General features: G+C 35.6%; 1 protein-coding gene across 2 annotated transcripts in view; it reads right to left on the bottom strand.

The window, feature by feature from the left end:
• The window catches only part of DPP10 (dipeptidyl peptidase like 10), a 1,411,353-nt gene that overhangs the window by 320,558 nt on the left and 1,064,569 nt on the right, over positions 1–26,226 (bottom strand). For both annotated transcript variants that reach the window (XM_046019846.1, XM_046019845.1), the window contains exon 5: positions 6,422–6,496. In XM_046019846.1, coding sequence (XP_045875802.1) covers positions 6,422–6,496 — 75 coding nt within the window. The remainder of the gene's footprint in view (positions 1–6,421; positions 6,497–26,226) is intronic.

The following is a 26,226-nucleotide window of genomic DNA, read 5'->3' as shown; positions in this document are numbered from 1 at the left end:
ATGTGAAAATACAACAGTCTGCTTGGACAAGCACAGAGGTTTGAGAGACATTCAGGAGCTTCATGCTTAGTGCAGACTGCTTAAGATTCTCTTTCTCCCTCTCCCTCTGCCCCTCCCCACTCAAGTAAATAAATCTTTAAAAATATAAATTGAGGGGTGCCTGGGTGGCTCAGTGGGTTAAGGCCTCTGCCTTCGGCTCAGGTCATGATCTCAGGGTTCTGGGATCGAGCCCCACATCGGGCTCTCTGCTCAGCGGAAAACCTGCTTCCCTTCCTCTCTCTGCCTACTTGTGATCTGCCTGCCAAATAAGTGGATAAAATCTTAAAATATAGATATATAAATTGAGGGGCACCTCAGTGGCTCAGTGGGTTAAGCTGCTGCCTTTGGCTCAGGTCATGATCTCAGGGTCCTGGGATAGAGCTCTGCATCAGGTACTTTAGTCCGTGGGGAGCCTGCTTCCTCTTCTCTCTCTGCCTGCCTCTCTGCCTACTTGTGATCTTTCTCTGTCAAATAAATAAATAAAATCTTTTATATATATATATGTATATACATATATATATATACATATATATATAGAATTAAAAAATAGTTCATGAAAGTAACAGATAACTTTTATTTATTTATTTTTTAGACAGCAAGTGCAAGGAGGGGCCGTGGAGTGGCAAGAGGGAGAGGGAGAGAGAGAATCTTAAGCAGGCTTCACACCCAGCACAGAGCCTGATGAGATCATGACCTGAGCAGAAATCAAGAGTCAGAAAGTTAACTGGCAGACCCACCGAGGTGCACCTAACAGGCAATTTCTAAGGAAGGATCATATGAGGCATTTAAGTTTCTGCCTTTATGTTTTATATTACTCATTCTGGGGAAGTCCAGGTACCATGTTATGAGGACCCTCAAGCAGCATTTCAGAAAGATCATGGGACAAACCTGAAGCCTCATGCCAACAGTTATCACCAATTTGCCATCCATGTGAGTGATGGGCCTTAGAAGTATATTCTCCAACCTCAGTTAGGCAGACAGATGGCTGCAGCCCAGCGGACAGCTGACTGCAACTTCGTGAGAAATCCTGAGCCAGAACCAACCAGCCGCGCCAAATCCAAATTCCATTACACAGAAACTGAGCACAATAAATGTTTTTTTAAAAGTCACTAAGTTTGGAAGCATAGAGGATTTTGAGGACAGACTACTCTGCAAGACACTATAATTGTGGTGGATACATGTCTCTTATGCATTTTTTCAAAGCTGTAGAATATACAACACCAAGGATGAACCCTAATTAAACTATGGAATTTGAGTGGTAATGGTGTGTCAGTGTTGGTTCACAGATTGTAACAAATATACCACTTTGAGATATTGACAGTGGGGAAGGCTGTGCATATGGGAGCAGGAGACATGTAGAAATTCTCTGTACTTTCTTGCTTAATTTTGCTGTGAACCTAAAACAGCTCTAAAAAATAAAGGTTATTTAAAAATCCAAAAAAAAAAAGTCACTAAGTTTGGGGAGGTTACTGCATAGTAATATAAAACTAACACTGACAGGGGGGAGGCTGTGTGTGAGATAGAGAGAATGTGTGCATGTATTTGATTAGTAGATAGTGGATTACCAAGTTAATAATTATTTTTTCCTTAAAACACAGTGTTAAGTTGGTAAAGATGGTAATATAACAGACCATACAGTGCCTAACAAAAGTTATACACCAACACAACTATTTTGGAAGAAGTGTTTCAGTATACAGCATGAGCCTATATATTGTGTTATAATTGGACTATCTCAAACTATATAAAAATTAATTCAAAATAAATCAATAACCTAAGTGTAAGAACTAGAAGTATAATACTTTTAGAAAAGAGTCACTGGGGTAAAATTTTATGACCCTGAATTTGCAAACGGATCCCTAACTATGACACCAAAAACATGTGGATATATTAATTACACCTAAGCAGAATTTTTCAAATTTATGCATCAAAGGACATTATCAGGAAAGTGAAAAGACAATCCACTGAGAGGGAGAAAACATTTTTAAGTCCTATCTAAGAGTCTACTGTTCAGAACATACCAAAAACTCTTAAACACAACTACAGAAAGAAAAAAAGAAACAGGCAAACGAATTCAGTAGTCATTCCTCCAAAGAAGAAATACAAACGACCAGGAAGCACATGAAAGTATGTTCAACATCATTAGTCGTTAGGGAGGAGTACACCAAAACCACAATGAGATACCAATTTATACACACTAGAATAGTTCATAAAAAGAAAAATGGAAAATAACAACTGTTAGTGAGAATACAGAGAAATCAGAACTCATCCATTGTTGGTGGGAATATAAAATGATGCAGCCACTTTGGAAAGCAGTTGGGTGGTTCCTCAAAAAGTTAAACACAGAATTAGTCTATTATGCAGCAATTACACACCTCAAAATATACTCCAAAAATTGAAAACAGGGAGTTGAGGGAAACTGGAAGGGGAGATGAACCATGAGAGACTATGGACTCTGAAAAACAACCAGAGGGTTTTGAAGGGGCGGGGAGTGGGAGGTTGGGGGAACCAGGTGGGGGGTAATAGGGAGGGCACGTGTTGCATGGAGCACTGGGTGTGTTGCAAAAACAATGAACACTGTTATGCTGAAAATAAACAAATAAAAAAACAGTTTATAATATTCTGGTGATACATATGAGATAATTCCTGTCACCAATAAAATTTTGTTTGTGGAAAAAAAAAATTGAAAACAGGTGCTCGGGAAATTCTTGTGTACAAATGTTCACAGCCTCACTATTCAGAACAGCCAGAAGTTGGGGATAAAGCGAATACTCCTCAAAAGATAAGTGAACAAACTGTGATACGTTCATACAGAGGAATATTATTTAACCATAAAAAATGAAGGACGTGCCAACACATACTACAATGTGGATAAACCTCGAAACACTACCGTAAGCAGAAAAACACCAGTCAAATGTCACATGTCCTAGGATTCCATTTACATATCCAAATGCATAAACCCATAGAGATAGAGATCAGATCAGTGGTTACTGAAAGGTATGGTAGGCTAGGAGATTGGGGACTGACTAATTAATGGGTATCAAGTTATCTGTTTTGTTGATAAAAATGTTTCACAACTAAACAGAGGTGGTAGCTGTACAGCATTGTCAATGCACTAAATGTCACTGAATTAGACACTTTAAGGAAAAGCTTATTTTGTGCTAATTATTGTGAATTTCAGTTCAGTTAAACAACGTTATATAGTTCCATGCAGAAATTTATGTCAATGCGTCCTATAGAAATATTAAATTCGGGAAAAAGGGAATACACTAAAAATATTTGCAAAATATTTTAAAACATGAAGACAACTAAGACAACCAACAATAGGGAGAATCTGTAAGTCATTGGAATCTAGCCTTTGATTCTGTTTTTCTGGTTCAGCTCATTTGCCTTATAATGAAAATAATGACAAAATAATATATAAGCCAATTTGTAAGTGTGTGGCTATCACTTCCTAACCGAAAGATCTTAGATAAATTTCTTAATCATCAAATCCTGCATTTTTCAGCTTTTCTGAGATTAACTTCTCTCAGAAATCAGGATAATAATGCCTGCCTAAAATAATGCTTAATGTATGATAATTTCTGTTTACCTACTTTTACATATCAAAGGCATAAAAAGAATAAATCACACCAAAATAATTTTAGTGGATGTATTTAGGTGGTTGGATTTTGTATGAGTTTTTTTTCCATCTTTGTTAATGGGCGTTATGCACACACACACACACACACAATCTGACACACCCAGAGTAAAAATGGCATTTGACTACTTTAAAGCCATCAGATCCCAAAGGGCTCTCAGTACAAACTATGAAGAATAAAATGGAATTCAACTTCTATAATTTTGGGGGTCTCCATTAGGTATATAGGTTTGTTTGTTTGTTTGTTTATTTACCAGTGAGTTAGACAGTCTGAACTAAGTGTGATCCCTCAAGGACTTACTACCCCTTCCATGAAGCCCTGTGTTATGGGCCCACCTGGAAGATCTCACCTTATGCTTCCTTTCCCGGCATGATTATCTTGAATGGAAATATTCTCTATTCTTTAATATTACCACTCCTGTAACACCGCACACAATGCTGTGTGTAGAGGATATATGTTTGGATCAGCTTGCCTCTGACTGTATGCTTCTTGAAGTAGATATACAAGCGTGTGCACACACCCACAACACCCCCACACACACCCCATGCATTATGTCTAGCTTGGTAGTTTGCTACTAATACATGATGAATAAATAAAGAAAAACAAAACAAAAAAAATGAACGAAGTAGTCTAAGATTGTGAAATTTAGTTTGATTATTTTTTACTTATTAAAATAATAGCTTCCTCTCACTTCTAGAGCTTGATGTGTCATAGAATATATGTATTTTTCCTGAAGTGAAGCAAAAATAAGAGATAGAATATTAAGATTGGTCCATAGATATGTGGGTTCTGGTGTTCACTATACTTTTTGATAAACATGATGCATTTTGTTGAGATATCCAGTCTCCCAAATTTTATACATCATGTCCCAGAGGAGCAGAACCATTACACATGCCCAACATGGACATATGAATGACCCAGCTGCCTGGTGCTTGCTCTGGTTTGGTTTAGACACATTTCTCCCCGCTTCGACCGTTCTGATAGGTATGTAGTATATTCCACTGTTGTTTCCATTTGTATTTACTTAATGGCTAATGATGTGAACACATCTTCATGTGCTTCATTTGTGATCTGTATGTCCTCTTCAATGAAATGTCTCATGGTTTTGCCCATGTTCTGATTGAACAGCTGTCCTGATTTTTGTAACTTGAATTTTGAGAGTTTTTCTGTATATTCTGGATATCAGTCCTTCATTGAATATGGGAACAGCGAATATCTTCTTCCAGACGTAGGCTAGATTTTCATCCTCAGAGCAAGGGCTTTTACAGGCCAATAGTTATTCCCTGTCTGTACTGTTATTTTGATGTATAGTTTGAGAACTCTTTTCCTACTCCTACGTAACACTGATTTTCTTGCTCTGTTTTGATTTTTCTGAAAGTTTTATAAATTTACATTTTGCATTTAAACCCATAAACCATTCTGAGATTTTATATAGTGCAAGACTTATACAAATGTATTTTTTCTTCCACTGAATTACTTCTACACTTTTGCCAAAAATCACTTAGGCGTATTTGTATGGGTCTATTTCTTAGTTCTCTACTCTGTTGCATTGATCTCTATGTCTATCCCTTTGTTCATACCACATAGTCTTGATTATTGTGTCTACTGAAATAGGATTTTTCTTAAGTTCATTATCAGTTTAATACAAATTTACAGTAAGTTAAAAATCTTTAGATAAATACTATTTAAAAATTGGGAAATTTTGCTTATAAAACAAGTGTTTTCTCTTGCTATTACATGCACTTTTCAGAATCTCAATGAATAAAGACATTACAGGGCAAAATTAAAGTAAAAATGCTGAGATTTATAATAGGGAAAGGTGTCTCCATTACGATCTCCCTGTTTTTTGCAGGGTAAATTATTTTAAATAAAAATATATAAATATATCTAAAGTATAGCACATGTGTCCCCTAAAAGACCAAAGACTAAAGTCATGACATAGAAGGTCCTCTGAACTGTGAAATTTCACGTGCCCAAAGCCTTTCAATGCATTCTATGAGGCCTCCTGCCTTAAGTCTATAAATTTTTATTGTCTTGGAGCACATAAAAATTTCTTTAATGATTTCCAATCATTTATTTTCTACAGAAACTCATCTGCTGAATTGCCTTTCAACATTTACTTTGCTTCTTAACAGTGCAAATTATATCTAAATACAAAACACTCAACAACCATACATATTGCTCTAATTGTGTGCTGTAGAGCTGACACAGAGTAATGAAATGCTAATTGCAATTAGAACATTTTGTTTGTTCAGAACTGATTCCTTGGTTTGACCCACTTTCAGAATTTTCTATAATCACAAAGCTGATGTTCAAATACCACCAAAGAATCCACTGTCCATAACATGAATCAATGTTTTCACCAGTTCTTTCCCATTATATACACTGCAGATCAGGGCAGAACCATCAGGAAACTCCCACACTTATGTTATAATGAGGCTGTCCTGAAAATGGCAAAAGCCTCCATTTGTCAGATTTGCTAACCACCTGCCACACCCACCTCGGAAGGAAACAGACTAGGACTGGCACACACACCTAGCAGAGTGTGCCAGGCATTTGCTAGCCTGGTGTGGAAGACAGGACACTTTCTCCAAACCTCTCATGCAATACTGGTTTTCAGTATCCCCCTGCAGCTCCTGGATATGCCAACTCTTTTCTAGGTGAGTAGAAGACCAAGTAAAACTGTGACTTGTTACCTGAATGCATCACAAAGAAAAGTTTTTCAAAGAAGATCACTACTTTACCTGTTTGACATCATATGCCAGAAGAACGTATTTCAAATCTGGTGAAACTGAATGTTTTGATGCTTTGAAGGTTACCTAGAAATTAAAAAAAAAAAAAAAAAGTTGTGAAAGCAGTGAAAAGCTTAATATCAGAGACATTAATATGAATTTGGATAGGTAGATAATTAAAAAGATCTTAGTTCACATCACAACACAGTGAGTGGTGCAGGCATTTTCATTCCTACTATAAATATGCATATACATCCATATATTTATGTATGATTATTCAAATGGATATAAAAACTTAGAGGCTATGTTAGACATTTCATTAAGAAGAAAATTTGCTAATGTATCTTTTTTACATGTTGTCATTTAAAGACTATGCTAATAGCTTCATTATAATCAATAAGGCAAAAAATCACAACTTCATAAGCAAAATACTTTTATATTTGCATGTTGAATTAAATTAAAAAAAGAAACAGTAACATGTTGTGATGTCATGATTTTTTTCTTTGTACTTTTCTTTTTTTTTTTTTTTTAAAGATTTTATTTTGACAGAGAGAGATCACAAGTAGGCAGAGAGATAAGCAGAGAGAGAGGGGGAAGCATGCTCCCTGCTAAGCAGAGAGCCCCATGCGGGGCTTGATCCCAGGACCCCGGGATCATGACCTGAGCCGAAGGCAGAGGCTTTAACCCACTGCGCCACCCAGGTGCCCCTGTACTTTTGTTTTCTTATAGGTTGCATACTTGTATTTAAAAGAAGATACTTATATTAAAGACAGAATCTCTTTAGAGGATACTCCCACAGTAAACTTAATTAAAACACATATAACTGATTATACTTGCTTATAACTACACTGTACCTGCTTGATTTTGATCCTATAATTCTATCATTGAATAGACCAGATATCAGAAAGAATTGAAAATAAATTGAAGGAGAAATGCATTGAGAGTGGAGAAATAATTTCATCTGAAATAAAGATTACATTTAATTTCAGATCTAAAGAGAAGTCAAACAAGTTGACTTAATGCATCAAAAGTCTATAAAATACAAAGACAAAATGGATTGTATATGCATTATAGGCAAACTAGTTTGTATGGGTTTGGCAGAGAAATACATATGTAAATAATTTCATACACCTTATGGCAGGCCAATTTCTACAAGTCTGTTGTCTGCAAAAAATGAAAAAGGGTGAAGTAAGGGTTTTTATACTTAGAAACCCCCAAAACACAATGGAAAAAAACAAGAAACTCAGACTAATTAATATTTGAGAAAGAAGCTTGTGTGGTATAATAAAAAATATATTTAGTCTTCTTCTCTGATTCCTTGAATAAAACTCCTAAAAAATGTTTGGAATTTTGAGTGATAGAAATGTTATTCATTATTAATTAATTAATTAATTATTAGCTCCCTCTAACCATACTTGGTTTATGCCAGTGAAATGACTCAAGGAGTGGGGGGAGGGTGGTTAGACAGCTTCTGGAAAGGGGGCTGCCCACCAAAGGAACCAACCATCTGATTAAAGAATTAGAACTTTCTGTGCCAACTGGATGGAGGGATGGGAGATGGAGTTCAATCACATGGCCAATGATGTGGCCAATCATGCCTAAGTAGTGAGACCTCCATAAAAATCTGTGAATGATGGGGGCGCCTGGGTGACTCAGTCATTAAGCATCTGCCTTTGGCTCAGGGCATGATCCTGGGGTCCTGGGACTGGGCCCGGCGTCAGGCTCCCTGCTCAGAGGGAAGCCTGCCTCCCTCTCTCCCACTCCCTCTGCTTGTTTTCTCTCTCACTGTGCTTCTCTCGGTCAAATAAATAAATTCTTAAAAAAAATTCTGTTAATGATGAAATTTGGAGGTACTTCCTTAACAGTAAACATATCAACATACCAGGCGGATGGTACTTCCCAACTCCACAGAGACAGAAACTATGCTGGGACCCTTTTGGACTTGCCCTATTTACCAGTTCATCTGGCTCTTCATCTGTAGCCTCTAAAATAAACCAGGATTCATAAGTATAGCACTTTCTGTATCTTTCTCACAAATTATCGAACCTGAAGGAAGATTGTGGGAACCACCAAATTTATAGCCAAGCTATACTGAAATGCAGGTAGCCTCGAGACTTGGGACATGCAGATAGCATCTGAACGGGGTTAGTCACCAAGTCCTTAACCTGGAGGGTCTATACTAATTCTGGTTAGTTAGAATTGAATCAACTTGTAGGATACCTGTGGTGTCATGAAATTGTGTTGGAATAACACAGTTAATCTGTAAACCAGAAAGGCAAGAGAATGGCGTGGTCTGGAAGAAATCCTATTCTATGGCAATGCTAAGATTTGGAGGTTTTGCCTACATACATCTACCTTATACAGCCTTTGTACAAGACACTTTAGGAGAAGGTCAGAATAACCACTGTCAGGAATGCATCTCAAAGGTATTAGTTTTCATTTCTAATCTATTTCAATAAAAATAGAAATAACAACAAGGACAACACCAGAGCTACCATTTGTCTATCATAAGATCTGTAAATTGCTTATAATTTTGTAGTTCTCAACCTCTCATGATTAGTATTGACATAGGTACCCTCATCCTTATCTTCCTTTTCCTGTCATTAACTTACTGTGTACAGACACCTGATGGAAATGGGTCTGCAAAATTTTTTTTAAAATATTCATTTATTTTTTTTCCATTTTATTTATTTTTTCAGCGTAACAGTATTCATTCTTTTTGCACAACACCCAGTGCTCCATGCAAAACGTGCCCTCCCCATTACCCACCACCTGTTCCCCCAACCTCCCACCCCTGACCCTTCAAAACCCTCAGGTTGTTTTTCAGAGTCCATAGTCTCTTATGGTTCGCCTCCCCTTCCAAATTTTTTTTTTTTTAATAAACATATAATGTATTTTTATCCCCAGGGGTACAGGTCTGTGAATCGCCAGGTTTACACACTTCACAGCACTCACGATAGCACTTACCCTCCCCAATGTCCATAGCCCTCTCCCCCTCTCCCAATCATTTATTTTTATTTTAGAGAGAGAGAGAGCAAGCAGGGATGGGGGCAGCGAGAGGCAGGGGGAGAACGAGAGAGAGACTCTTCAAGCAGACTCCCTGCTGAGCATGGAGCTAGATGCGGGGTTCAATCTCAGGACACCGAGAAGATGACCTGAGCCCAATATCAAAAGGGAGACGCTTAACTGAGTCACCTGGAGGCCCCCTAGTCATGCACAAAATTTAGAGTGAAGATGAAGAAATAAGGTCTCATGTCTCTCAACATTACGCTACCAAGAGGTGTATTGTAACACAGTAAGGGGAGGTTGACTGTAATTTAAAAACTGGTCAAGCAGGTGAGCACGCAAAACAAAAGAATACAGCGGGAACTCCTTTAATAAACCCTGCATTATCCCACCAGCAGAGCCCCTTTCTTTATGTTTTGAAAGAGCGCTTCCCCATCTGAATTATTTAAAGAACATCTCACCTTCCTAGTCCTCATGCACTGTCACGTGACATTCTTCACACCAATTAACTTCACACGTTCACAGGTGTGTCTGCGCCTCCGGTCACAACATTTTAGTATCTTTTACAGTTCCTACAATTATCTAGTCTGACACTTTATTAATTATCACTATACTGCCTTCAGCTTATGCGGAACACAAACTGGGAAACTTTCCAAATACCTTATCAGGGGCCCAAGCTGACGAACCTTCTCAGAATTGAGAGAGCTATGTGCAGATCACTGATGCTGCAAAGGGACTCACTGGCGGTACATGCACCTTAGTCAAGGGACACCAGAAGTCTCAGGCAGATCCCCCTTAGCACAGCCTTTAATGGTATCATCTGTTGCATCCCAGAGAGTCATCCTTTCTTGCAGCCACAGGAGACCCCTTGCTTTACATTGACCCTAATTACAGACATTAGCATAGTTCTGGTTGAGACTCAACTTGATAGCACGTTGAATTAGTGTTGCCAATAACACTATTATGTTACCCGCATATTCAGTCGCTTAATTACTATTGAAATAGAAGGATGCAGAAATAGTTTCTATGTGTGTTTATTAGTATTATTTAGCAATAATGCCTAGGAGAGCATCCTTTGACACCGGATATGGCACAAAGGACATTAAAATGCATGAATTCTGCCATCCAGGAACATTCAACTAAAGCCAAGGGAGGTAGGATGAACAGAAAAATAATCATGCACATGGTTAGTGAAACCAATTAAATGAGGAAGACAAGACAGTTGATCAAGTTGAGAAAAAAAAAATGCATTCTTCTGGGCAGTTTGGAAAGCTTTTGTTGTATCTCATTTGTATGTGTCATTCAGTTCTACCAAAATGCATTTATTGAACATTCACAATATGACCAGTACCGCAGCAGACACTGAGAGTGCTGTAAGGTGGAGAAACCAAGTTCACTAGAATTGTTTCCATCCCATATTGGAGAAGATAAGATAAGCACTGTTTCTCTATGGTCCATGGTAGGGTAGGAATCTCAAACCCAATAGCCAAAAGGGACTGGATATGGAGTGGCAGAATTAAGCTATGTGGGTATAAAGAGGGTAAATGGAATAGTTAGACTGTCTAAAAGGGAAGTAGTCCCTCAGCTACAGATAAGCATCATATTATAGGAAAGTGATACAGTATTCTAGTATTCTACATTTTTTTTCAAGATCAGCCAGAAATCAAGATTTTAATTTATAATCTTCTGATTTTTAACTATAGCCCAATACTTTTAAATATATTTACAGGCACCAATTTCTGCCTGGGGTCTACCAGTTTGTGAATTTTGGGAAAAATAATAATTTCCATAAAGATAAAGGAAGGGAAAGAAGACAATGCAATGAGATTTAGAGCACAGAATGGTGGGACACCCGGGTAGCTCAGTCTGTTAAGCACCTGACTCTCGGTTTCAGCTCAGGTCATGTTTTCAGGGTCGCAAGATCAAGCGCGGCATAGGGCTTCATGTTCAGAGTGGAGTCTGCTTGATAGTCTCTCTCTTCCTCTACTCCTCCCTCCACTCACTCTCTCATGCTTTCTCTCTCTCAAATAAAATAACTAAATACATTCTTTAAAGAAATGAAGAACAGAATGGTATTCTTTTCATATATTTTGTGGTACTGTAAGTGAAAAATTCATGATCCACTGTTTTCCAGATAAATGAAAATATAGACTATGTTATTAGAATAAGCTAAACAAAATGCACAAGAAGCTTAAAGAGATTACTGGAAAGATGCAGGACTAGCCCTATGGATTACTGCCAATATTAATAATGCATGTACTATTACTAACATGAACACAGCAGAGCTGATCACTGTTTTCATGAATGGTCAAGTTTAGAGCCCAAAACAGCAACAAAATCAGATTTGAATTTAGAGCGATTACTCTGGCAGTGGGCAAAAAATGATCTGGATCTGATGACATCGTGACGTCATTAACTCTGATAAGAAGCTCTTAAGGCAATTTGGGCAAGCAATTCCAAGAAGTTAAGGATGAAACGAGGGCATAGAGAGGAAGGGACACATTCAAGGGAGATGGTTGATTAAAAACAAAAGAATTTAATAATTAGGTCTAAACACTGAGAAACAGGAAATATACAAAACAATTTTTATTTCAAGTTTTTACCACTGGCTTAATGTTGCTAGTACAACTTAAGTTGGGAAAGAGAAGAAAAAAAAAGCATATTTTGAGGAAATTTTGAAACATGCCATTTTTAGACATGTTATGGTTATAGTCCTTTTATAGATCCAACAGGGAAAGTTTGATATTTTGAGTAAAAACCTCAAGTTAAAGAGATATATGCAGGAGCCTCCTTATTCATCAGTTACACAGAGCATTAGATAAAAGTTTATATTCAGTGCAAACCCATCCCCTTCAAAAAAAGGGATAAAATCCCCAAAACAGCATGCTCTACTAGGAATGGATCAGTAACAATGCAGGTATCACAAGAATTGTTTTACTAATACTTTTACTCTTTAAAATGTGCATGTTTTCTTTTTTTTTTTTTTTTGTACTTTTGTTCAACCTTCTCCACTTGCTGTAATCCTTTCAAGAGTTTATCAGCTCCCTATTCAAATTGTATTTCTCTAAAATATTCTAATTCTCCCTCTTAAACCTTTCCTGTCCTTTTCAGCTCAAGTGATTCATCTGACCTTATATGTATGTAATTATATGTGCAGTTCATCTAATCATTGATCACTGTTTCATGATTGCTCTTCTAGGGTGTTTGCAACTGCGATTTACATCTTTTATTGCTACAGTAATGCCCCTATTAAGGGCTCCACTGCAATGATTCACTCTTGTCAGAAACATTATAACTAGAGGTAGAAATAAGATAATGATAGTGTTCCAAGATGTCAGATACTGAAGTTCGTGGCAAGAAATCATTAAATACAAACTTAAATGTCAGAAGTGCCAGAAAATATAAAACATGCATTTGGATGACTTGAGGTGGAGAGAGAATGGAATGAGAGGAGAAGAATCAGAGATGGGGTTAAAATTAGCACAAACTGGTAAGAAGGACTGGGCTGCCTTAAGAGTGAGATAGGACAGAAGCATGAGAACTGTCCAATTTGGGTGAGTATTATTCTAGTTCTTGTAACAAGTTGGTGATAAAAATATTTATAGGCATCTCTACTTAGAAAAAAAATAAATAAAGCAGAAACAAAAAAACAAAAAAACAATTGGCTCAGGAACTTGAGCTGGATAATGCTCTAAGCCTTAAAGCATAGGAGGGTATATCTTTAACAGATAAAGAATAATGAAAACAAGAAGGTAGGTCTCTGTGGGGCTATGACCTTTCCTTCCTTTCTGTGCCTCCACCCTACCAAACTCCCTAAAGACACAACACACACACACACACACACACACACACACACACCCGCGAGGGAGCACACGCACAACACACATACCTTATGTTTAATTAATTTGGGCCATAACCTCCCTCCTTACGCAATCTCATTTTTAGTGTATTGACACATGATGAAAATGTTTAGAAAAATCATCTCTTATTCTAGAAAAATAAAATATGAATGTTTCAAATATGTGAAGTATATATTACGAATAAGTTTCTTTAACACTGCAGTCCATAAAAGACCATTAAATACACATGATGAAGGATATTAGAAGGCAGTTAAATGGAGGAGAGTCACCATGCAGCTAACTGAGTGATACTGAGGCAAAGAAGCTCAAGGAAGGCCAGCAAAGAAGGCAAACCAGCATGTAGTCCATGGTATGATGCTAAGAACTGGTTCTCCTCCTCTGCCTGCCTTCAAATGAAATGAATGAGGAAGAGGCAAATAGGTTATTTTTTATCCTGTAGCTCTAAACAAAGCCGTGATTTGTCTTTACAGCCATAACTGTGTTTATGTGCAGGGAACTTTAAAATCAAATATTTTATTGTGTATTTCCTGTTAACATTCTCTTCTCTTAGCTACCCAATTAGTTAGTATAGTGTTTGAATTATATTTCATTGTGATACCCAAGGTATCCATGTTGCATAAATATAATAGATTGTCTCTTTCTTTTTTTCTAAGAACCATGTATCTTATTGATACTAGAATATTTTGTAAACTAACTCCAGAAACTGCCATGGTCCAAGTAGGTAGTTTTTAAGACTAATGAACTGGTACCTACTAACCCCTGTAGAGTATATATATTTATTGCTATTTATATCTATTGCAAATATATAATATATATTATTTATATTATATATATCACATATATTTATTACTCTATTAATGTGAACAGTCAAATTAATATTTATTGATTTGGGTCATAGATGATATACTAAAACACGTAACAAACATTTTTTTATTTTTAATAAGATGGTGAAAATTAATTGTCTATGAATTTTATTAATAACTTTTTAAAAAGGGCAGACAAGGTGATTTTGAGGAGAAGCGTGTCAATATTCTTCCTCCCAAAAAGTCAATAAATTAGAAAAGCACTGGCTGGAGAGAGAAGGAAAGGAATATTATAAGATGTATATTTATATAAATTATTTCTTGGAAGTTCAGACAATGCTGTCCTACTAACTCTTCAAATTGTCGGGCTTTCTAATCATCATATTTTGAATCATCATATTTTAAATGGTTACATTCTGGTGCAGCTGGACTAAAGAATAGGACAACAGAGATATACAGATGACCTGCAGACCCATGAGCAGATGCTCAACATCACTCATCATCATGGAAATGTAAATCAAAACTGCAATGAAATAACATGTTACACCTATCAGAATGGCAGTATCAAAAAGGCAACACATAATATGTGTTGGTGAGGATGTGGGGTAAAAGAAACCTACAGGTGCTATTGATGGGAATGTACAGTGGTGGAGTCACTATGGAAGGGAGTATAGATGTTTGCCAAAAAAATTAAAAATAGAGGGTGCCTGGGTAGCTCAGTGGGTTAAGCCTGTGCCTTTGGCTCAGGTCATGATTTTGGGGTCCTGGGATCGAGCCCTGCATCGGGCTCTCTGCTCAGCAGGGAGCCTGCTTCCTCCTCTCTCTCTCTCTCTGCCTACTTGAGATCTCTGTCAAATAATAAATAAAATCTTTAAAAAAATTAAAAATAGAAATACCATATAATCCAGTAACTCTACTACTGAGTATTCATTCACTCAATGAAAATGGAAACACTAATTTGAAAAGATACATACACCCATGTGCTTATTTACAGTAGCATTATTTACATGAGTTACAACATGGAAGAAACCCAAGTGTCCACTGATAAACAAGTGGATAAAGAAGAGGTGGCATCAACTTATGTATGAATGCACACACACACATGCGCACTCACAATGGAACATTACTTAGCCATAAAGAAAAATGAGATCTTGCCATTTGTGACAACATGGATGGACCTAGAAGATATGCTAAAGCGAGTGAAGTCAGACTGAGAAGGACAAACAAAATAGGATTTCACTTATATGTGCAATCTAAAAAAAGAAAAAAAAAGAATGAACAAACAAAAAGCAGAAACAAATCCATAAATACCGAGAATAAATTCATGATGCCACAGGGGAGTGCAGTTGGGGCGGGGTTGGGGGGGAGGGATCCTGGTTGAAGGAGAGCCAGAGATTCAGGCTTCCAGTTATGGAATAAATAAGTCACGGGGATGAAAGGCACAGCATTTGGAATATACTCAATGGTATTGTAACAGCGATGTATGACAGATGACAGCTACACTTGTGGTCACCATAGCATAATCTACAGAATTGTTGAATCACTAGGTTATACCCCTGAGAATAATGCAAATACTCTTCAACTGAAAAAAAAAAATAAGAGGGCATATAGAAAGATATGAAAAGTTATGGAAGTCCTAAAAATAATCACATCAGAAGTTTTCCACATCATGCCCACATCATGACCTAATATATGTCAACAGAATGCTTATATGATTGGGTGAGTAGACTGGAGCTCTGCAGTAGCAAACTGCTTCAGTCTATTCTTGCTACAATATTCCATCAGGTGAATATTAGACATGAGGATTTCACAGACCTAATTAATAGGGTCATTACTTTATTTCATTTTTAAAAGATTTTATTTATTTATTTGAGAGAGAGAGAGAGGGAGGGAGAATGAACAGGAGCAGGGGAGGGCTAGTAAGAGGCAGAGGGAGAGGAAAAGCAAGCTTCCCCACTAAGAAGGGAGCCTGATGTGGAACTTGATCCCAGAACCCTGGGATCCTAACCTGAGCCAAAGGCAAACCCTTAACTGACTGAGCCACCCAGGCTCTGGAGTTGATATTTTAAAGAATTAGATTAATTATAATTTTTCCATCACGACACAGTACAATTCATGATAAATTTGGCAAATAAAAATACAGGATGCCCCAGTAGATATCAGAATATCAGACAAACAACAAATGTATTGTAATATATAAAAATAATGATAAACCATATAACCATGAAAATAACATGAAAGAATGGAATATCTTATAAGCAGTCATGAAAATATAGTGAACTACAGCTAAATGCAAATTTGCATGAATCAGTAACAGAATCCTGACTGATAAAGGGAAGTATAAGAAGTTGCGGGCTGCCTGATTCCTCTATTTAGAGTTCAAAGCCAATTAAGACTAAATATGGTACTCAGGCAAACACACACACACACACACACACACACACACACACACACACACAAGAGTTAGATATTTACCAGAAACCCAAAGATGTAAAAATGATTCCCAGAGAGAATTAGTTTAAAAACTGAGTTGTCATTTACTAAATTGCACTTTAATGGTCCAAAGCTAAAAGTCATTCTTTATTGTCCACTTTCTCAGAAATGTCCATTAATTGACCCTAAGCTCAGTTGAGGACACCAGGGGTTGTTTGCAACTATGACTGAATAAATCTCTGTGTTCTTGTTTCCCGATACACACAAGCAAACATTTTCTTACGATATAAAGGGAGGAATTTGTGGGTTGTAGGGCATGTGACTACTCGACTTCACACTATAATGACAAACTGTTACCCAAAGTAAAAACACAAATTACACTCCTATCAGCAATGAGTAAGAGACCCTGTTCTCCACATTCTTTCTAACATTTGGTAATCCCAGTTAAACCTTGCCAAATGGATAGATGAAAAGTGCAATCTCTTTTTTGACCATTATTTTTCTGTTTATGGATTACATTAAGCATTTATTTGCTCACCAACAATGTTTCTTTTTGTAAAAAGTATTCTTATATATTGTGCTCATTTTTCAACAAAATTGGAAGAGTTTTTTTTAATATATGTTAGTTACACTTTTTTTGTTAATTAATGCTTTTTCCCATGTCTTTATCATTTACTACCTGACATTCTTTTGTATGCTAAAATATCTGTCTGTACACTCCAATTTTAACGTGACGGTATAATAAATACAGGATACAAACAGCGAAAAATATAAGGATGTGATATTTAAAGAAGAAGATTCTGAATATGCAAATTATTTGAATAGCCAAAAAATAAAAAGAATGGGGTTTCAGCTATGAACATCAGTATTTTTGTTAATAAGTTATCTTTTAATAGTCATGCTCAAGACTCAAAATAATAAATGGATTCTCCATTTCCTTCTCATATGTCAGTTTCTATTTGAAAGCAGAGATATCATACATGACCCTTCCCTGATAATGTAAATGGCTAGAGTGAAGGAAAAGAGTCCTTTCAAATTTACTTCATGGTGTCATAGCACTTTCCATTTATTTGGGAAAGAAAGGGCCTGTAGAATCAAGTCACATCCATTGGAATGACAATAAGAAACAATCAAAAACTGCCTCCAGATTCAGTGTCTTGAGCCCAAACCCCCAGCTCAGAAGGACTGGGTTCTTTTCTCCCATCTCATAGCCACAGTTGCCAACATTGCTGTGTCTTCTCAACTGTGCTTAGGAGATCTGTTAGACACTTTCCAGAAATCCAAAGATGGACATAAAAATAATTTCCAGAGTAAATTAGTTTAAGAGTTATCATTGACTAATAGGGCATTTTAATGCCCCAAATAAAAAATTTTTCCTTCTATTGTCTCCTTTCTCAGAAATGTGTAATACTTTTAATCTTCTCATGAAATGTAGAGAAGGCAAATATCAATAACTTTTCTGTATATATTTCAATCTCCAGTGAAGCTTGTTTTAAGCCAAAGGCATGAAGAAGGTATTCAGTTTGTACATTTTTTGTTGTTATTGTTTTAATATGAATTTTATTGCATTTGGAAAATCAAGAGAAAATCTTAAGGGACATATTTCCAAGATATAGGACAGATGATGCTTTTAAACTTTATTAAATGGTACTTATGGCTGAATGGGTTCATTACAGACATTTATCTACAACTTTTCCCACTGTCCCTCTTTCCCTTTTTAACACTCCTTACTTATTTCTTCTTCTACCAGTTAATAATAGATACATAACAATTAAGAGACTTAAATTTTTTTTACATTGGACTTTCCAAATGGTAATGAATGAGTAATTCCACTGAGATAAAGGATAAATAGAAATATCTAAAGAAAAAAATTCGCTGCTCATGAGTACCAATGCAAAGACCTAACCTAATGTGAAAAGCTTGTGCAAAGGAACTGTTGGAAAAAAAACCTGAACCAACTACCAATGCACATATGGCAAGATGATGCTCAACTTCACTCATAATTCAGTAAATACATATCACTGTAACAATTAAGAGCTATTTTTCATCAGCCAAGTTGATACTAATAAGAAATGTTGATAAGACTGAGAGACAGCAAGAGTAGAGTAGTAGGCAATATCATATACCATTGGTGGACTTAATACAATGTGATAGTATTAAATTCCATATTGACCTTTCTTTTGACACAGCAATACTATTGTATGAATTTAGCCTACATCTACATTTCAAAAATGGTTGCCAACAGGAAATAAATACATAGTACATCACACAAAGAAAATCTACATAACCATTAAATAATGTTAGACAAAAACAAAAGGTTTCATGTAAACAGATCCTGTTACTTAATAGTTACACTATTAAGTTGATAAAAAGTGTAGACTCTCCATGTTGTTGGCATTAAATACATACACACACATACGTAAGAGTGCATATTATTGGAAATATATTATGTACAGACCTATGAAGATGTACAGACATCTTCATTGATATTATCTGGTACCAATGTAGACACAGACATATTCAAAAAGGATAATGAGTGATATGGAAGGAAGCTTTTATTTTCACTGTATATAATATGCACATGTGTAGCAACTCTGTCCAATAGAACCTTCTGTGATGATGGAAATATTTGTTTGTACATTGTCTAATGAAGTAGCCATTGGTTCCATTTGGTTATTAAACACATGAAATGAGGCTTATGTGACAAAAGGTAGGTTTTTAAAATTCCATACTATTTTAATTTCAAAATAAATATAAATAGCCACATGTAGCTAATGACTCTCAGATAATTCAATAAGCTTTTTATAGTTTCTAACCATATATTTTTATTCTATTGTGTTTAGGAATGTCAATGAGAGAGATTAAGAATATTTGTATTCTTAATTATATTTTATTAAAATATCCACTAAATGTCAATATTTTAAGGACATATATAAATTATGGAATGACCAAGGGAAAAAAGAAGACCATAGAACTATATTAAACAAATATAAATTCTGATTTATTCAAAACATATAAAGATAAGTGCTTCGTTCCTAACAAAGAGAAAAATTGTGTAGTTAGGCTTAAAATGTTTAAAGACATGACTTGTATGACAATAAAAATGCAAAGGAGAGAGAAGAAATGGAAATATGTTGGTATCGTTTTTGTGTACTACTTCCATCTGGAAAATACATCAATTGTAAACAAATATGTACTTGATAACAGAGTTCCAAAATACATAAAGAAAAATCAAAAGAATTGAAGGGAAAAATGGACAGTGTGGCAGTAATGATTAGACTTCCTGACCCCAATTTTATTAGTAGACAGAACAACTAGATGAAAGATCAATAATGAAAAAGAAGACTTGAACATTATAAAGCAAAAAGATCTAACAGACAAATCATTAGCAGAATATATATTCTTAGGAGATGCACACAGAACACTCTCTAGGGATAGACCATATGCTAAGTTACAGGTCGACCTTAAAACTCATATGAAACACTCTCTTGGAATAGACCATATGCTAAGTTACTGGTTGACCTTAAAATTCATATGAAACACTCTCTAGGGATAGACCATGTGTTAATTTATGGGTTGACCTTAAAATTCATATGAAACACTCTCTAGGGATAGACCATGTGTTAATTTATGGGTTGACCTTAAAATTCATCTGAAATGAAAGGGACTCTGAATATTCAAAATAATCTTGAAGAAGAATAAAGATGGTACTTACACATCCAGATTTGAAGTCACAAAACTTATCACAAAGCAACAGTAATCAAGACTGTGATAATGGCATAAAGATAAAGATATAAATTAATATAATAGAGGATCCAGAAATAAATCTACACATTTGTGGTCAACTAATATTTTATAAGGGTGTGAAAACCATTGAATGTGAATAGTCTTTTCAAACAATGTTGCATGGACAAGTGATTATCCACATGCAAAAGAATGAATTTGGATACCCTACTTCACATCATATACAAAAGTAAAACAAACCACAGAACTAAACATAAGAAAAAATTATAATATTTTCTTTTTTAAAGATTTTTATTTGACAGAGGGCAAGGGAGCACAAGAAGGGGGAGCAGCAGAGGAAGAGGGAGAAGCAGACTTCCCACTTAGTGGGGAGCCTAATGTGGGGCTTAACCGCAGAACCCTGGGATTATAACCTGAGCCAAAGGCAGATGATTAACTGACTGAGCTACCCAGTGCCCCCAAATTATAATATTTTAGGCAAAAACACAGTGGTATATCTTTATGGTATTGGGTTAAGCAACAGTTTCTTAGATTAACAACAAAGGAAGTTAAGACAAAAGAAAAATAGATATATTTTATTTCATTAAACTTAAAATCTTTTGTTCATCAAAGGATACCACTCAGAAAGTAAAAGTTTACACCTGTGAGAATGATCTGCAAATTTCATATATGACAAGGAACTTGTATTTTGCATATATAAATAGACACTTAAAATTTAGCAGGGAAAGACAGAGTGTAGTTAAAAAAATGGGCAAAGGATATTAACAGAAATCTCTCTAAAGATATTCAAATGGCCAATAAGCACATGAAAACATGCTCAACATCATTAGTAAGTGAAGGAATGCAAATCAGAACCACAGTGATATGCCACTTCTCACACACTAAGATGGCTTCAGTAAAAAAGACAGGAAGAAGCATTGACAAAGATGTGAAGAAATCTGCTTCCTTTCATACTGCTAGTGAAAAGGTAAATAGCTGCAACCACTTTGGAAAGTATTTCATAGTTCTTCAAAAGACTAAACAAAGAGTTACCATTTGACCCAGAATTACACTCTTCAATAGTGGAAGTATGTCAAGAACAATGAAAATATGTGCTTATACAAAACTCGCATACAAATATTCGCAGAAATATTATTCATAATAGCCTCAAAATGAACCTATTTAGGGGACCTGAGTGGCTCAGTCAGTTAAGTATCAGACTCTTGATTTTGGCTCAGGACATGATCTTAGGGTTATTGAGCCTTGAGTCAGACTCTGTGCTGGGCTTGTAGCCTGCTTAGGGTTCCCTCTCTCCCTCTCCCTCTTACCCTCCCCTCAACCCTCAAAAAAAGAAAGAACCAATTCAAATGTCCATTAACTAATGAATGGATAACCAAAAGTAGCATGTCACACAATGGAATACTATTTAACAACAAAAAAGAATGAAGTATTGATGTATCCTAAAACATAAAAAAACTCTGACTTATTATACTAAGTGAAAGTACTCATAAAACACCACATACTGTGTATTTATTTTGCTTGAAATGTACAGAATACACAAATCTGCAGAGATACGAAGTGGACTCGTAGTTGCAGGAAACCACAGAGGGAGAGTTCAGGAGGACTGCTAGTGTGTAGAGGTTACTTTAGGGACAGCTGAAGAAAATTCTAAAATTAGGCTGTGATGATGGCCACACAACTCTGTGAGTATACTAAAAACAATGAATTATACATTTCAAATAGGTAAAAATTATGGTATGTAAAGTATATCTCAAAAAAGCTGTTACAAACACCCACTCCCCCCAACACACACACTCATACGCACAGGAGAGTGGGGTGGGGAAGAAGAAGAGGAAGAGGAGAAAATTAGGGGAAAAAAAAGAAATTGAAGAGTATTGTGATGAAGTCATAGGGGTTAGTGATATTTCTATGGTTTAATTTCTTTCCCAATTGTTAAAATTATATTTTAATTCAGCTCTAATTTTCCCATTAGCCAAAAGTTAGAAAAAAAACAATTATAGGAGACATATTTCACTTATCATATGTCATTAATTAAGAGATGACTGGATTTTTCCAAAACCAATGGAGAAGAGACATTTCTTTCATTGTCTAATAAGCAATGAATAGATTGGAGGATGAAATGAAGCTTCTTGTATGTATATATATTTCTTAGATATCCTATGAATTAACAATGTGTCAAAATAACAAAAATACGTTGCAAAAAATCAAGTAACTCTTTCCTGTCTTTCAGTCTTTGCTCGAAAGTATTGAAATATTTTCATTTCAATAATTAGAAGATCTTTTTACTTGCTTGCAATCTGATGGGCTCACACTTTTAGTGAGTGGGGAAAATTATTATTTTGGTTTATAAATTATCCTTTTTGCAGCTGATTCAAATTTTAAGAGAGTTAATTAAATTTCATTTTTCTCCTACATTCTCTCATGGACCACTGTGAATCAAATATTTGCATAAATGATACTATGTTGAAAAATAAATTAATCTGATTAATTAAAAAAATGTGTAGTAAGTGTCTACTTAGAGCTATGCCACCATTGTTCTAGTCACTGAAACCATAAAACTGAGTAAATCCTGTTTGGCCTCTTCTCTTCACATATTCATAAGCTAGTAAGAAGTTTAATGAAAGGTATAAATATGTATCATCATGGCTTAATCAAAATATCAAAATTTATCTTTGAATAGCTTACATATTTCTGGATTTCTAAATCAATACAACTTCATTAATTATGGCAACCATCTATTTCACTCTTTTGAAATTAAAGTTTTATTTAACATTTCAATCAAGGAACCTGATATTCTCTATAGAAAACCCAAAAGACACCACAAAAAACCTGCTGGAACTGATACATAAATTCAGTAAAGGTACAGGATACAAAATCAGTATACAGAAATCTGTTGCATTCCTATACACCAATAATGAAGCAGCAGAAAGAGAAATTAAGAAATAAATCCCATTTACAACTGCTCCAAACACCGTAAGATACCTAGGAATAAACCTAACCAAAGAGGTGAAAGGCATGTACTCTGAAAACTAAAACGCTGATATAAGAAATTGAAGATGACACAAAGAAATGGAAAAACATTCCATTCTCATGGATCAGAAGAAAAAAATTGTTAAAATGTCTGTACCACTCAAAGCAATCAACACACTTAATACAATACCCATCAAAATACCCACAGCATTTTTTTCAGAGAGCTAAAACAAACAATCCTAAAATTTGTATGGGACCACAACAGATCCCGGACAGTCAAAGCAAACTTGAAAAAGAAAAACAAAGCTGGAGGCATCACAATTTCAGATCTCAAGTTATACACAAAGCTGTAGTAACCAAATACTATGGAACTCTCACAAAAATAGTAGGCACATAGATCAACAGAACAGAATAGAAAACTCAAGAATGAACCCACAACTATATGATCAATTAATTTTCAACAAAGCAGGAAGAAACATGTAACAGGGAAAAGATAGTCTCTGCAACAAATGGTGTTGGGAAAACCAGACAGCAACATGCAAAAGAATGAAACTGGACTACTTTCTTAACACCATACACAAAAACAAATTCAAAATATATTTAAGACCTAAATGTGAAACATGAAACCATAAGAATCCTAGAAGAGAACACAGGCAGTAACCTCTTTTATATCGGTTGTAGCAACTTCTTTCTAGGCACTTCTCCTGAGATAACAGAAATTAAAGCAAAAATAAACCATTGGGACTTCATCAAAATAAAAATCTTTTGCAGAGCAAAGGACACAATCAACAAAAGTAAAGGCAACCTACGAAATGGGAGAAGATATTTGCAAATGACATATCTGATAAAGGGTTAACATCTAAAATATATAAATTATACAACTCAATACCCCAAAATGAATAATCCAGTTTAAAAATGGGCAGAACATACCAAATAGACATTTATCCAAAGAAGACATTCAGATGGCCAATAGACACAAGTAAAGATATTCAACGTAATTGATCATCAGGAAAATACAAACCAAATCTGTAATGAGCTATCACATCACATCACATCAGAATGACTGCAATCAATAACACAAGAAACATGAGGTGTTGGGGAAGATGTGGACAAGGGAAAACACTTTTGCATTGTTGATGGGAATGCAACTATTACAGCCACTTTGGAAAATATGGAAGTTCTTCAAAAAATAAAAATAGAACTACCCTCTGATGTAAGAGCCACACTACTAGGTATTTACCCAAAGAACACAAAAATAGTAATTCAAATGCATCCCAATGTTTACAGCAGCATTATACACAATAGCCAAATTATGGAAACAGTCCAAGTGTCCACCAGCTGATGAAAGGATAAAGAGGATGTGGTGTGTATATACAATGGAATATTATTCATTCATAAAAAAGAATAAAATCTTGCCATTTGCCACAACATGGGTGGAGCTAGAGTATTACGTTAAGCGAAATAAGTCAGAGAAAGACAAATACCATAGGACTTCACACATATGTGGAATTTAAGAAACAAAGCAAATGAGCAAAGGGGGGTGGAAGGAGAGAAAGAGGTAAACCAAGAAATAGACTCTTATCTATAGAGGACAAACTGATGGTTACCAGAGGAAAGGTATGTGGCATGATGGGTAAATAAGCGATAGGGATTAAGGAGTACACTTGTTTAGAGCTCTGGGTGTCGTATAGCAGTGCTGAATCACTATACTGTACATCTGAAACTAATATTACATTATATGCTAATAGAAATTTAAATGAAAACTTAAAAAAAGTACTGAGTGGTCCAATCAACTATAATTAAAATAGTACATTTTTAAAAAATAGTCCATTTTTAACGAGAGCGAAGTAAGTCAGTCAGGGAAAGAAAATTATCGTATGATCTCCCTGATATGAAGAATTTGAGAGGCAACGTGGGGGGTTTGGGGAGTAGGGAAGGAAAAAATGAAACAAGATGGGACTGGGAAATCGATAAACCATAAGGGACTCGCATGTCTTAATCTCACAAAACAAACTGAGGATTGCTGGGGGAGGGGGGTTGGGAGAGGGGGTGGGGTTATGGACATTAGGGAGGGTATGTGCTATGGTGAGTGCTGTGAAGTGTGTAAACCTGGTGATTCACAGACCTGTACCCCTGGGGCTAATAATACATTATATGTTAATAAAAAATTAAAAATAAAAATAAAAAATTGTCCATTTTTAATACACAGGAGATGATGGATTGAATTCGTACATTCTATGTAAACTTCCTAATTTTGCCACAAATTCTTTTTGACCAAGACACAAAAACTACTTTACTATACTGTTATATACAAAAAACAAATATAAATACACATGTAACAACTGAACACTAAATAGATCCTAATGTCAAGATTTGTTGGAAACATTAAAATAGAATTGATGACTTAATGCCATTTAAAGACTTAAGACACAATGGTGATTCCTCCATTTCTGAAAGATACAAAGCAATTAGACAAAGACCTGTCTGCTCTATTCTCAAAGAAATCCTTGATCCACATACTTGGCCTTTTTTCTGTTAGTCCATTCTAGTTCAAGTCCTGAATCTTCTTTCATTGGCAGAAATACCATTGCTATAGCCTTTAATGTGGTCTTATGATTTCTTCTTTAATGTTCCTAGAATATATTCCTCACATAGCAGAGTGTTCTTTTAAAATGTGACTCAGAGGGGGTGCCTGGGTGGCTCAGTGGGTTAACGCCTCTGCCTTCAGCTTAGATCATGATCTCAGGGCCCTGGGATCCAGTCCCACATCAGGCTGTCTGCTCAGCGGGGAGCCTGCTTCCCTCTCTCTCTCTGCCTGCCTCTCAGCCTACTTGTGATCCCTCTCTGTCAAATAAATAAATAAAAATCTTAAAAATAAATAAATAAATAAATAAAAATTAAAAAAAAATTAAAAGTGACTCAGATATCACCACTTTCTTTAAAGTGTGCCTATTGCTTATAAAACAAAATATCAGCCTACAAATCATAATTTTTCTTGTAA

Source organism: Meles meles, chromosome 9 (genome assembly GCF_922984935.1).
Source record: "Meles meles chromosome 9, mMelMel3.1 paternal haplotype, whole genome shotgun sequence".
Lineage (NCBI taxonomy): Eukaryota > Metazoa > Chordata > Mammalia > Carnivora > Mustelidae > Meles > Meles meles.
Note: the sequence above shows the minus strand (reverse complement) of the source record. Positions and strands in the feature narration are given on the sequence as shown.